This window comes from Lissotriton vulgaris, chromosome 8 (assembly GCF_964263255.1).
Source record: "Lissotriton vulgaris chromosome 8, aLisVul1.2, whole genome shotgun sequence".
Taxonomy (NCBI): Eukaryota; Metazoa; Chordata; class Amphibia; order Caudata; family Salamandridae; genus Lissotriton; species Lissotriton vulgaris.
The window spans coordinates 1,518,306,908-1,518,320,625 of NC_141696.1; the positions used below are offsets into that span (position 1 = coordinate 1,518,306,908).

At 43.8% G+C, this 13,718-nt stretch overlaps 1 protein-coding gene across 1 annotated transcript in view; it reads left to right on the forward strand.

Annotated features, from left to right (window-relative positions):
* LOC147699073 (sodium/potassium-transporting ATPase subunit alpha-1-like) overlaps nt 1-13,718 on the forward strand; it is a 244,865-nt gene that overhangs the window by 207,808 nt on the left and 23,339 nt on the right. The window contains exons 15-18 of the mRNA XM_086935650.1: nt 5,248-5,398; nt 5,963-6,131; nt 6,457-6,611; nt 13,207-13,330. Of these exons, the coding sequence (XP_086791776.1) occupies nt 5,248-5,398; nt 5,963-6,131; nt 6,457-6,611; nt 13,207-13,330 (599 nt within the window). The remainder of the gene's footprint in view (nt 1-5,247; nt 5,399-5,962; nt 6,132-6,456; nt 6,612-13,206; nt 13,331-13,718) is intronic.

Below are 13,718 nucleotides of genomic sequence, written 5' to 3' on the forward strand. Positions count from 1 at the left end.
ATGTCAAGAGCCTGGCAACAAAGATCACTGTGCATATGAGCTCCTCTAGAATCAATGTCCTGCTCCCACTACACCTCGTTAGTGTTACATGGTGTTGATCTAAAAACATGCTTTGGTGTTGGATCTCCTTATACAGAAGAACAATGTCCATATCTTGAGCAATTTCAGTAACCATGTCGATGCCCAACAGAGGCCTGCCTATTCTGTTGGTTTCCAAATATAAGCTGCATACAGCACAATTAGAAAAAACCTTGATTATGTACCAGTTCTGAGCCTGCATTTCGCAGTACATCATGTTCATGACACAGCCCCAAAACACTAAGCTCAATTTACATTCCTACTACCTCAGTGTCAAAATTAAAATTTGAACCTACATTTAGAAAAAAAAATACCTGTGGTGCTGAAGCAAGGCTTGATACTTGACAAAACCACCTGTACAAACTACAGTCATTGCTTTAGGGTAATCGTAGACATGTGCTCGCTCTTTTCACCAAGATGGAACATGCACTATGATAGTAAATGCTGGAAGGAGCACAGTCCACACACTGGTTTCAAATAAAAAAGGCCCACATGTGTGGTAAAAATCAATTCTTGGTGGTCCTTGTACTCCCCTTCAGCTAAACAGAAAATCTCAAGTACATTGCCCATTTACGTAAATTTAACTTCATACACGTGAACCTTTCAGGCAAACAACTCAGGGCATCCTGTAGGTGATGAAGTTGGCTTGGTACCCCAGCTGCTTCTTTATAGAACGGATGAGTAGGTTAGACTGCACACACTGTTATGGAATCATCTATATGCTTAAGGTATAGAAATTGAAAGACTGTGCTGGAAACACCCAATACCCCAGGGCTACAGAAATAGAAGCAATACCATCACAGAGATATCCAAACAAACAGGGCATGGAAATACAAATATCTATACACCTAAGTCATAGATAAATAGCATTAGAAAACATATTGTAATGGAACCAACAACACAAGGCTGGGAATCCTCTGTAACATTAACATTATTGTGGCCCAAACTCTATCTAATGAGGTGGAAAGACACAGAGCTCAACTCCCCTCAGAGGATCAACTGTGCAGATTTTCTACTTCATGTCCAGTGTGAAGTAATCCTCTAAAGCTCTGCTCCCAGTACCTGCTTTTTAGACTAGACAACACTCACAACCCTTTTCATCCTGGGAATTTTCTCAACCTTACATTCACAGTGAGAAGGCTACTGCTACTGTTTTTTACCTTTTTCAATATGTGAAGTTTGAGATTTTCTCTTCATGATAACTGAGACTTCAAATAAATCTATTTTAAATCCTTCATCCAGCTCCTGTAGTAAAAGGAAGACCTTCATTGATGATCCTCTTGCCCTGCATATTTGTTGGTTACAACTTGTTTATGTCTCAGAACAATGTGTTATCTCTAAGATTTTCAGAAACAGCATTTCGGGATAATGACAGGTGCCTGTCTTGGTAGAGAATTCTGCTTCTTCATCATCATCATCTGCTTCTAAGGGCCTGATTCTGATGCGGGTTGGAAAGCTTCCCGACCGAATGGGTTTGGAAATGGTTTCCGACCCACTCGGATCGGGAGCGTCCAACCGCCGGAGTACGATGCATCCGGATGCTTCCGGATATGATTTAGTTGGACTCCATTGACTTCAATGGGAGCATATGTTCCTAACCGCATCATAATTGGGCCCTGGGTCGGGAAGACACGTTCCCGATCTGATCCGGAAGGAGCAAATGCCATTAGGAGGCCTTCATAAACTCATCAGAATCAGGCCCTAGGTGGGAATGCTTTCCTAACCGCATCAGAATCAGGCCCTAAGTAGCATGTTCTTGGGTTCTTCAAAAGTATCGCATGCATGCTTCTACAGCAGCTAAATGGCCTTACATGCATGCTGTTAAGTTTCAAACCTCTGGCCAGTCACCCACTTCTATCACTGCTCCAATTCTGCCTCCGCTGAGCCTCCTCGCACACATACCCACAAGTCATTCACAAAGAGGTCAGTGTCTTCTGTTCATGAGATTCCTGTCAAAAAGTCTAAATTGAGGGACTGATTTAGAATTTGGTGGGCAGAAGGACATTGATCCTGCCGTCCTGAGGGATCTTCAGCAGTTAAATATAGAGTTGTCTGCCAGTCCAGCGGACAACTCTTAGCATTGACAGGTACCACCAACACTACAGTTCCCGTCAGTGTTGTAAAACATGATGGTTGCCCATCAAACTTTTAAAAAGTTTTTTGTTTTTGAAAAATGAAAAACTTCCGGCCCCCACACCTTGGGAGTGTGCTCCCATGATTTTGGGGTCGTTATGGGCTTTTTCTACCCTTCCTCACCTCCAGGACTTACTTGGTGATGACGCACAGCAAATTAAAGCCATCTGATTGCCCACTCTAAACTGGACAAACAGTTGTGTGTCTAACCTCCAACGGCCTGTACTCAGTCGGGTCACTGGAGGAGGATGTTGGTGACAGAACTGTGGCCTAATAGCTAGAGCGGTCGACCTCGAAGCTGGCGAACCAGGTTCGAATCCCGGCAAGTTTGCGCAACATCCTGTGTTTCTGGGCAAATCACTTAATCTGCCCATGCCTAACAAAATGAATGTGTCCGTCTGTAACACACCTGGTGCTCATGTAAAGTGCTCTGATACATTTGGGTTGAGTTTGCGCCATAACAAACTGGTGTAGGCTCCATTGCCAACATACTTAAGGTCCATCTGCCACAACATGTGGCAGGCTGACCTCGAGTATGGCAGAGAGGGTACTCCGTTGAAGTTGTGTTGCAGATTTTGGTTTATAATATAGCTTCTTCTCAATCTAAAATAGAGTATCTGATTGAATGTATCCTGAACATCATGTGATCACTTGTCAAATATGAGTTGCACACCCATCTTCTTCCCTGATGTGTACCCAGACTGCTTCTGATCAATATTATACATGGTTTTAATGTGTTACTATTCTCATTTAACAAAACTACAGCGAGCAAATCTAAGAAAAGGCTAAATGTACATCTTTGCCAATTTTACTGGCTGTGAAAAGTTTTCCAATCCACCTGCTCACATGCAATCTAAAGACACCTCCTTAGCTGCTCCATGTCGTCAGCCTTCTGATTGAAGAGCTCTGACTGCTAAATTGTTAGTTCTGCTGTCAATTCCTTATGCCCTGTCAGTTACTCCACTGTCAAATTTGAGTAGCCTTTGGTTAAGTCAACAGTGGATATGTTTTTATCAAAGAGCTTAGCAAGGTGAGTTCTCTCCTGCATCAGTACAGCCCATGCTCGGTTGGGCACAGCTCTCTATCCGGTGTGGCCAGAACTCACTCTGTCAGAGTCACTGCAGCTATGACCACAGTACCCTAGCAAGAGATCTGCAGAGTGGCAACTTGGAGGATGATGCACTCCTTCACCAGTGATTGCTGCCCGGGTGTACTGTCCACAGCAGTCAGCAGGGGGACTGGTGATGCATCAATAGCTGTTCATTAATTTAAGCCTTATGGCCACCGACCTATGTAATTCCTATGACACTGCATTCATTATTAGTCTTAATTCAAGCATGTGAAATTAGGAACTATGCAAAACTAAAACAGACAAATCTACTGGTCGAGGCATGTAGGGCTGCTGACATTCATATCTTGTGCATAGATCGCCGCCTAGTGTTGGGTCCGGATGATTGCACCTTGTTGTCCTGGAAGAGTCTTCGAAGTATCACACGATTGGTGATTCCTCCCCTGGACTACAGTGCACATGGGCATCTTCTGCATCCTCAGATTGTTTTTTTCTGTTATTATAATTGTCTAATATTGCAATGTCCAATGGATTAACATATGATTCACTCTCCTCTCCTAGCAGAGGTTTGTAAATTATTTACTCTTGATGAGCAATGAAAAACTGAGGGGCATATTATCAACGGCCAGCGATAATTATTGCTGGCCGTGCTTAGCGATAATAATATTATTGCAGGCTATCTCTGGAATTTATCGCCCTGGTAGCGCGTTATTAACAACGCGTTTCTCCAGGGCGATAAAAATTCCAGAGATAGCGAGGTTATCGCCCTTTTGCAGGGAATATCGCTGGCTTTCCAGGAATGTTCCCTGCAAAACGGCGATAACCTTGCTGATATGACCCACAGGGTCATATCAGCATAATCCACCCCCTATGTTAGGGATGGCTTAGTCAGGATTTTGGCAGACGTTAGATTAAGGCGAGAACTCCTGTTTCGCCAAAATCTAACGTGTGCTAAAATCATGTGGGCTGCCATGTAAATATGGCGATGTAAACATCAGCGATATATGCACGGTAGTCCATCTGGGGTACGCCCAGTAACGCCCACTTTGCATCTTATTAGAGATGCAAAGTGAGGCATTGGGAAAAAGGGTGCCAACATGCGATTATGCATGTTAGCACCCTCTTGTAAATAGGGCGCTGGTTTTATCTCTGCTTTTTGGCTTAAAAAGCCAAAAAAGCGGAGATAAAGCCCTTGTAAATATGCCCCTGAGCCTCTGAGGAGAGTCGAGCTATGTGGCTTTCCACAACCTTGGCTGGAGTGTGAGATACATAATGAGGTGGTTAGGCTGCAAGTAGCACATTAACCGGGTATATATGTACACTGCTTTGTCAACATTGACTAACAAGGATTCCCAGTCTAACAACAGAGAGTAATTAAAGTAAGTGAATCTATAAAATAAGCCAGTATTGGAGAATTTCAATACCAGGTAAGCAACATTTTGTTACCTGCAGTATTGGATCCACTAAACTCAAAGGACCACACAAAGGGGTCATCTGTTCCCTTATGTACACACACCATTCACACCAAATACTCCTAAGGCAGTTTGCTGGGACAAGAGGTCCAGTTTACAATTTTGAAAAGGAAGGGTCAGGAGGCAGCTCCTCATTACAACTGCAGGTAAAATGTTTATACAGCTACTTCTATATGCCTATTGCAGCCTTTTCTAAAACGAATTTCATTGCGTGCACTGCATCACCAAATGCGATGCAGTGCGCGCAACGAAATTAGTTTTATTTATTTAAATGTTTACTTACCTGTTCAACTCCGTAATCCATACATTACTACCCCCCAGCCTGCCCCTCCCCCTCCCCCTCCCCACGTCACCGCCCTGCAGGAACTCCTACTGCCGACCGCGGCTGCCTGTACATCCTTTTTACCTGTAGATCTCTTGCATGAACAAATTCAGAGCTGAGTCTCTGTTCTGGTCATGTATTAATATACACTATATTTCCTTGTCTCTTTTCAGAGATGCAAAGGCCTGTGTGGTCCATGGCACAGACCTGAAGGATATGAGTGCTGAGAACATTGACGACATTCTGCACAACCACACTGAGATTGTCTTCGCCAGGACCTCTCCCCAACAGAAGCTGATCATCGTGGAGGGATGCCAACGACAGGTACGTGGAGGAAGCCATCTGCTGGCCTGTGTTTGTTCTGTTGTGCTCTCCATGCAGATGCATAAAAGGAAAGCATCCAAGAATCTTCTCAGGATGGCTACGTTCAGATGCGTTAGCCAACAGTGTTCAGGTGAAAGCAAAGCAGACTCGACTTCTGGTCTGGATTTGAAACCTCCCTAGCCTGGGGCCTGATAATATTATTCTCACACTGGGTAGGTAACTCTGCACAGTGTTCAGCACACCAACATGCCATTGACCCAAGGTGAAGTGGCTTACAACAAACATGAGTTTTAAATGCAATAATAAGAGTCTTGTGAGACATTGATAGCTATCCAAGTGGTATATCTGAAATGATTTGATAGAGCGTCTCCTAATCGTATCCAATACGAGAATGTGCTGATAACCGGTGAAGGACTCTGGAGGGCACAGAGGTATTCTATAATGAAAGGGTTAAGGCAGTAGTAGTTTTGAGTGCTTCAACATTGAATTTAATCATAAAAGGGATTTTTTCCTTTTGTTAGCCAAATGCTGAAATCCTCTCATTGCAATATTGTTGTGTTTCAGGGCGCTATTGTAGCTGTCACTGGTGATGGTGTGAACGATTCCCCAGCCTTGAAAAAGGCAGACATTGGTATTGCAATGGGCATTGCTGGTTCGGATGTGTCCAAACAAGCAGCTGACATGATCCTTTTGGATGACAACTTCGCCTCCATTGTGACTGGTGTGGAAGAAGGTGAGTCTATAGGGGACACAAAGGATTGTGACATGTTTTATGACCACAGCAAGTGGTCATGATTCTGTCATGGTCATGCTGTATCCTACCTTCTATTGGTAATCTACTAGAGATACACAATGAAAAGTTGTACTTCATTGTTCAACACTAAAGCGAGTTTGTACTGCATTTTAAATGGGTGTGATAGGCTTTTTAAATGTCCAATGTACATTGTTTTCAGCTTGTACTAATGCAGGCCCTTCTGGCTTCACTGTTTACAGTCCAGTTGGGGATTAAGATACACTTCTGTCTTCAAGTATTAAGATGTTGTTTTTTCACTCTTTAGGTCGACTGATCTTTGATAACCTGAAGAAGTCCATCGCCTACACCCTGACCAGTAATATCCCAGAGATCACACCCTTCCTCATCTTCATCATTGCCAACATCCCACTTCCACTTGGTGTCGTCACCATCCTCTGCATTGACCTGGGCACAGACATGGTGAGATTCCATAGCCAGTTAACAACTCCTTGGTTATTTACATTGAATTTTGGAACTGGAGTAGACCATTGCTTCACTGCACACATCTGTTGAGTTGAGCACCAGAGGATTCATTAAACTAATACATTGTGAATCACCAGTCCCCAAATACACACAATAATGTGTTTATATATGATACTCTTATGATTTATATAGGTGTGGGAAGGAAGACTGCAAAGATACATGAAGCATCCACGTAATCTCTGTATGTCACAACATCTGGCAATTACAAGCAACTTGTAAAAAATGTATTTCCAACCCCTCTAGAAGATTTTGATAATAATGTTTCTTCCTTTAGGGTATAATATTGTTCAGCTGAGTCTTCGGATAGATTCATTACACCTTCCAACAAGTTGTGTGCAAATGCAAAGACATAGATAGGAGCTACCTGTTGTCAGCACATCTTCTTGAACTGATTTATAGTATGTAGTGTTCAGAGATAGTGCCTCTGTGATCTCTAGCTGAAGCTGGAGCTGTTGTGACTGGCAGCTGTGGCAGAGCTCGACAATGTTCAAGAAGATGGTTCTGAAGCTTCTTGGACTCCTGGTCTTCTGCATTCTGCTGGTGCCTTTTGCCTGTTGACACATGCAGGATCATTCATGTTTTGTCCAAGGCTACCCAGGATATTTAGTGGTGGGGGATGAACATCCACGTGGGGTGTATCAGGCCGTATTTTATTACCACAGCCAGTAGTTACAGTGGTGCTAGGAATATCCTCTCTGGCTCAGGTGGAAACTTGGGGACGTGGAGATCAGGTATCTCTGTTCGTTGATGGAGTGGTATCATATCGAATTTATTTCAAATTGTGCACCATCCGGATGACCCTCAAGGCTTTTCTGAGTTTTATCAGGACACGTCAGTTCTTGTATTATTGGATAACATTATCACTTTCCTGTGATGCAACAAACAGGGCAGCGTGGGGGGCCATTTCCTATGTGGGAGGCTCCTGTGGTTATAGTGGTGGCTGGAACTTCACAGGATCTTCCTGACAGTCACCTGGTTCTTTCAATATCAGTGTAAAAAATCAGCAGGCATCTGCCTGCGGTCGTTCAATGGTACACACCATGGATACATCTGTTTGCTGCCTCCAAGAACGCCCAGTGCCCAACATTTTGCACCCTGGAGATTCCTACTTGAGGGTCCCTAGGAGATACTTACCGCCTTTAGTGGTACTTCGGCGACTTTTACACATTTCCCCCTCTTCCTCAAAATCCAGAGGTCTTGATGGAGCTCATGACTAGGCCTAGCACTTTGACTCCTTCTAACAGCTCGGATGGTCTGGAGGGTCTGCTGCTCAGAGCTTCTGAATCTCAGCATATGCCCTCTGCTTCAACTGCCTCTTCTGGAGGACCTGCTGCCACAGCAACAGGCCAGAGTCCTGAATCCAGACCTTCACAATGTACAACAGCATGCATGGTGATTGAGCAGAATCTAGAGTTTTCAGTCTTTTATCAGTGGTGGTGGTGATATGTTTACTGCTCCATGATCATTCATAAAGTCAATTTATTCTGGCCTTTAATCTAAAGTTGTCCCCTAGGAGATAATTTCCTGGTACTTCAGTTTTTCTGTCACGTTGGCCACATCCAAGAAAGCACTGTATAGACCCTGTGCGTCATAGGCTAAGAAAATACTTTATGCTGATGACCCTCATGAAGATTGAATCTATTGTCTGTAACCAGACACAAGACCAAAGATTACAAGGTTTTTCACAGTTTTTCAAAAGCTATCGTTGACTGTGAGGCGTGCCTGCTCAGATATTTCCACAGTAAGAGGACTTCAGAGGTTACTACATTAGGTGAGGAGTGCTTCTCCAAATAAATCCTTCAAACTTCACTAGGAGAAAGACACATCTGACAAGACAAGATAAGAAAAGTCAGAACCATCTGCATCAGGCAAATTTACCAAAAAAGGCCTGCAAGGAGTCTAACAAACAGCTGGACAGGCAACACATACAATGCCTTTTGAGGTGCATCTTGCCAAAACAACATCTTCCAAGACTTCATCATTGACCACATTATTGACAGCTCTCATCATCAACACTCCACTGCCAATGATACCCACATCAACATTCAATCCTACAGCTCTGTTGACGATGACTCCACCATTGACGAGACCTTCAACCACGTTAACAACATCTACCAGGCACACTTCCTTGACATCACCACCATCAACAATGTCCAAGTCAATGACAACATTTGTTTTCTATACAATACCAGGTCCTGAACCATCAGCTGCATTGCTGTTCGCTCTAGAAACTACAATATCCAACCCTGACCAATGTCTTGCCTTGCCTTCGCAAGATACTGTTCAACACTGAAGGGAAGTCGCAGGGCAAGGGTCTGTATGGAAGAGCTACTAGCCATGCATTGCTTGTTTTCATTCTCTAGTGGAGACTGCCTCCAAGAGATTTCGATTGCCACTCACAGTTGCAGAGGTGGACTGCCTTTTGTTTGATTTTAGGACCTCTCTAAAGGTGATTCCCAAAATTAATTTCATTTGTGCAGAATGAGTAAAAATAATGCAAGCGCTGGCATCAGTCTCTCCTCTGAACATAAAATACAGGTCACAAGATAATACTACATGCCTAAAGCCACCCGCATGCAGATTATTATTCAGGTAGCACAACACCACTCATGGAACCATACCTCGCCCTGCACAACTCCATCAGTCCAAGAAGATAAGACAATTGGCAATTTGGACATAGACGTCTACACTTAATTGCAACATACATCAACGCTGCTAATGATCTTGACATAGTTGGGCGACACAATGGGACATGGTACCGGAATCTTCTACCAGAGGATAAGAAGCAGGAAACGAAAGCCCATAGGTGGCTGCCTCGGAACGGGATTGGTGGGGCATGGGGGTAGGAATGGATAAAAAATTAAATGAACTGACCTGCCCATCCCCTGCAGCTGCCACTGCACGCCTCTCCTTTGTCCTCTTGTCTGCACTGGCAGCACAGGAAGCAGAATCTCCCAGCCAATCACAACGATGCATGAGCAGCTTCATGACTGGTTTGAGGCCCGGAAATGTTCTCCATTGGGCTGTGCAACACAGCCAGATGTTAAACATGCTAGGAGGGCCGGCTAAACATTCATGCACACTTAGGGATTGAAAACCACCCCTCACATTGTTAAGCCCCGCCCGACCTGGCTGGTGCCAGTCTCGCACAGAAAAATAAAATGATGATAATGTCTTGTTATTAACACTTTATTTTTATTTTTGTCATGCTTAAATAGCAGTGGGGCAACTCACCTCCGCCTTAGCGAAGGCGCCACCACTGCAAAAGCCTTCCTGAAAGAAGATGAGAAAGCAGCAGCAGTGATTGATTGGGCTATGGATGTAGCCATCACAGTCTTCTGACAAATGGCAGGTGCTGCAGTTCTAAAACTCTGTGATTAACTGCGTTTGACATTGTTTCACTGTGAAGTATTGCAGCGCATACGAGACATGCCGTGAGATACTGAACATCCATGCAGATGTCATGTTGATGAAGCCATAAAAACAGAAACTGAAACAGATCCATGGGGGGAAACTATCCTTTTAGGGTGCAGGAGACCGAGGTATACCATCCTTATGAGGGGGCTTCCTGCTGCAAAGACTGCCATCAGTGCAGTCTTAGTGGTGGTGGAAATCCCCTCAGACAGGTGGGTTTTGAACCTAGTCCATCGTGGACATGCGTGCAGATGAAGTCAAAGGCCTCAACCTCATCCACTATCAGAATCTGCGTTTATTAGGGAGTGCTGGGATATACAGGCTTCTACTCAAGATTTATTCTTATTCAGAAAATGTTGGGGAAATGGCAATCCATTCTGAGCTTCAGAAAAGTGATCAAATACCTAAGGAAGCACTCATCCAGGATAGTCACTTTGCAGGAAGATCTCCAGCTGCTCTAAGACAGCGAATACATGGTGGAGCTGGGTCTGCAAGATAGTTGTTTTCATATTCTGATGCACTTCATGCACCTCAAGTTCTTGTGCTTTGCAGTTACTCCCGGAAAGAGGAACTGTATGGATGACATGGATGTAGGGCCCAAGCAGAGACCGCTCAGGAAGGAGATCACTTCTGGCCGCGTCTCTGCACTCAGGTTTGCGTCCAGATCCTTCCAAGAAACGATAAAATACACATTTTGTACCAGGGCCTTCCCTCACACAATGGGAGATTTGAGGGGTGTGTCTGTTTCCTTTGGTGATTTGTCATTCCAGCCTCCCATGACTAGTCTTAACTATTATTTCCGCAACTCAAGGAAACTTAGAAAGTGGCAGTGGGGAGGCGAAGCTCAGCTTTTAATAGAACTGGCGGCAGAAAAGAAGCCAGCAGTGACTCCTCCGTACACAAGGACTGTTTAAAAAGAAGAGTCTGTTCTGAGAATCTAAGCCCACGCCACCCACGCAGAGGGATATTCTAATTCATGGTTGCAGGTCAATAACCCATTTTCCTTTTTACTGCCAACTGTTGCCAGCTGTTTGTGGCTTCCAATAAATGTGAAAACAGTTTTCCGACTGGGAGTTTGAAAAAAACAGCAGACAGAGATTCCTGTATATGGCTATGTGTTCAAGAGAGGAGCCAGTGGATAGGATGTCAGCCCATTTTATTTGGGCGGCGGAACATCATTGGATTGTTCTGATCAAGCTACGCCCCCCCATCCCCACTAACTTACCACTATCCAACGAAGGTACCCAAAATGGAGCTCCATTAGCTTCAATCAATCAATCAAACTTTTGGAAAGCATGCAAAATCACCCGTGACGGTCGCGAGACGCTGGAGATGTAGGCTCCTGCTTGGTGGGGTGTTCATTCCAACATCCAGGTCTTGCTGCACAGCTGCAGTGGGCGGTCTATTGGAGAGATAGGCACTGGAGCAGGACGACTGACGGATCGAGATTCATCCCAACCCGTGCCACCCTAATGGCCTTCCCAGAATTCCCAGAATGCACTTAGTACTTTTGGTATTCACAGAAGTTAGGATTTTGTCTTAAAACAAACTTAAGACAGACTTAAGATACAATCCTAACTTAAGTCTGTCTTAAGTTTGTCTTCAGACAAACTTAAGACAAAGTCCTAACTTCTGTGAATACCAAAAGTAGTAAATTCATTCTGTGAATGCCAAAAGTAGTAAGTGCATTCTGTGAATACCAAAATAGTAGTAAGTTTAGGATTGAGTCTTAAATTAATTTCGTGAATCGGGCCCTCAATAGCTGACAGCATTAGAAGGTGGATACTGAAGCTAGGATTTTGTCTACTGCATGCTTGTTCTAAATTGAGATATAATAGCTAACAGCATTAGGAGGTGGATGCTGAAGCTTAGATTAGGTCCACTACGTGCTGGTATTAAATGGACATATAAAAACTGACAGAATTAAAAGGTGGATCATGAAGCTTAGATTAGGTTCAATGCAAGCTTGTATTAAATAGGGAAACACAAGCTTACAGCATTAGAAGGTGGATGCCGAACCTTAGATTAGGTCCAGTGCATGCTTGTATTAAATCGAGATATAAAAGAAAACAGCATTAGAAGGTGATGCTGAACCTTGGATTAGGTCCAGTGCAAGCTTGATTTAAACCAAGATATAAAAGAAAACAGCATTAGAAGGTGACGCTGAACATTGGATTAGGTCCAGTGCAAGCTTGTATTAAATCGAGATATAAAAGAAAACAGCATTAGAAGGTGACGTTGAAACTAAGATTAGGTCCAGTGCATGCTTGTATTAAATGGAGATATGATAGCTGACAGCATTAGAAGTTGGATGCCGAAGCTAAAATGGGGGTGGCGCTTCAGTGAAAAAGGAATACAGCTAAGTGCAGTATATCAAAATACTGATGGCTGATGGCCAGGGAATTTATGTTATCCATTGAGAAAGAAAAGGTAGAGGGCAGGTAGGCCATTCAGTGGATCATATAAAGTTCTTTCCAGGTTGATTAATATTGAGTTTTGGGCAGTCATTTTGAAATGAACTGAGAGAGTTACATTCTGCCTTGAAGGTGTGGGAGGACGACTGAAAGCAGGTGATATTGTGTATGTCATCAGCAAGGGAACCAGAGAGGTCAGATAGGCTGACTATCAGATGAATGAATATGCATTGAATGGAGCAAGAGGGTATTGCACCACAGCGCCACCTTGCATGAACCCAATGTGTTTTCAACACGCAGTGCTAGCAGGACTCCTGAACGAATTCTTTCAGACTCCCTCATATTAATGCTTGACCTGTGTGATCACACACTGATTGAGCCCATCGAAGATTGCGACTGACTGCATAGTGCTCTTTATCGAGACTGAATCCATTGGTGCCTTCTACTTTCTTGCATCAATGGTTTCTACAGTGGTAAAGTGCTGTACCATTGTACAAGCCTCCAAGGACTACCTTCTTTACGCGAGGCTGGCTGAGGGTCACAGTTGTCCTACCCTACTTGTAACATGATTGTATCAGGGTTGTGTTACTTGTAACTTGATTGTATCTGGATTGTGTAATGGCATCCACTTTGCTTCTAGCCCAGATGCCATGAATGTGTCTCATACAGATCCCCCATGGTGATTTCTATACTGTCTCCTTCAGGTTCCCGCAATCTCCCTGGCCTACGAGCATGCTGAGAGCGACATCATGAAGAGACAGCCCAGGAACCCCAAGACGGATAAGCTGGTGAATGAGCGGTTGATCAGTATGGCCTATGGACAGATTGGTGAGTCCCTCCCTGCATACATTCAGTACAGAAGTAGCGTGCACCACTCCCTCTTAACTGCTTTAGTTTCTCAGTTTACCTGAAACCAAAGCAAGGATATATTTCGTAACCTACTAGTAAATTGGTATATCTGGTATTTAGGTCTGGCTTGAGACAGCTTATAACTGTCACAAGAGTTTATTAGATGAACAAAACAATAAATAGACAGGGGCTCTGGGTTAACCTCTTTCAGACACTTATTACTTTAGACCAGCCCCTTTTAGTCACTGTTTAGTGAATGTTGTATTTCTGTTTTGAATCAGCTCAAAGAAGTATTGCTTCTCCATCAAGGAATCTCCATTGATAATCATTGGCTCTGAATTGTCACGGCCTGTACAGGATACGAGAG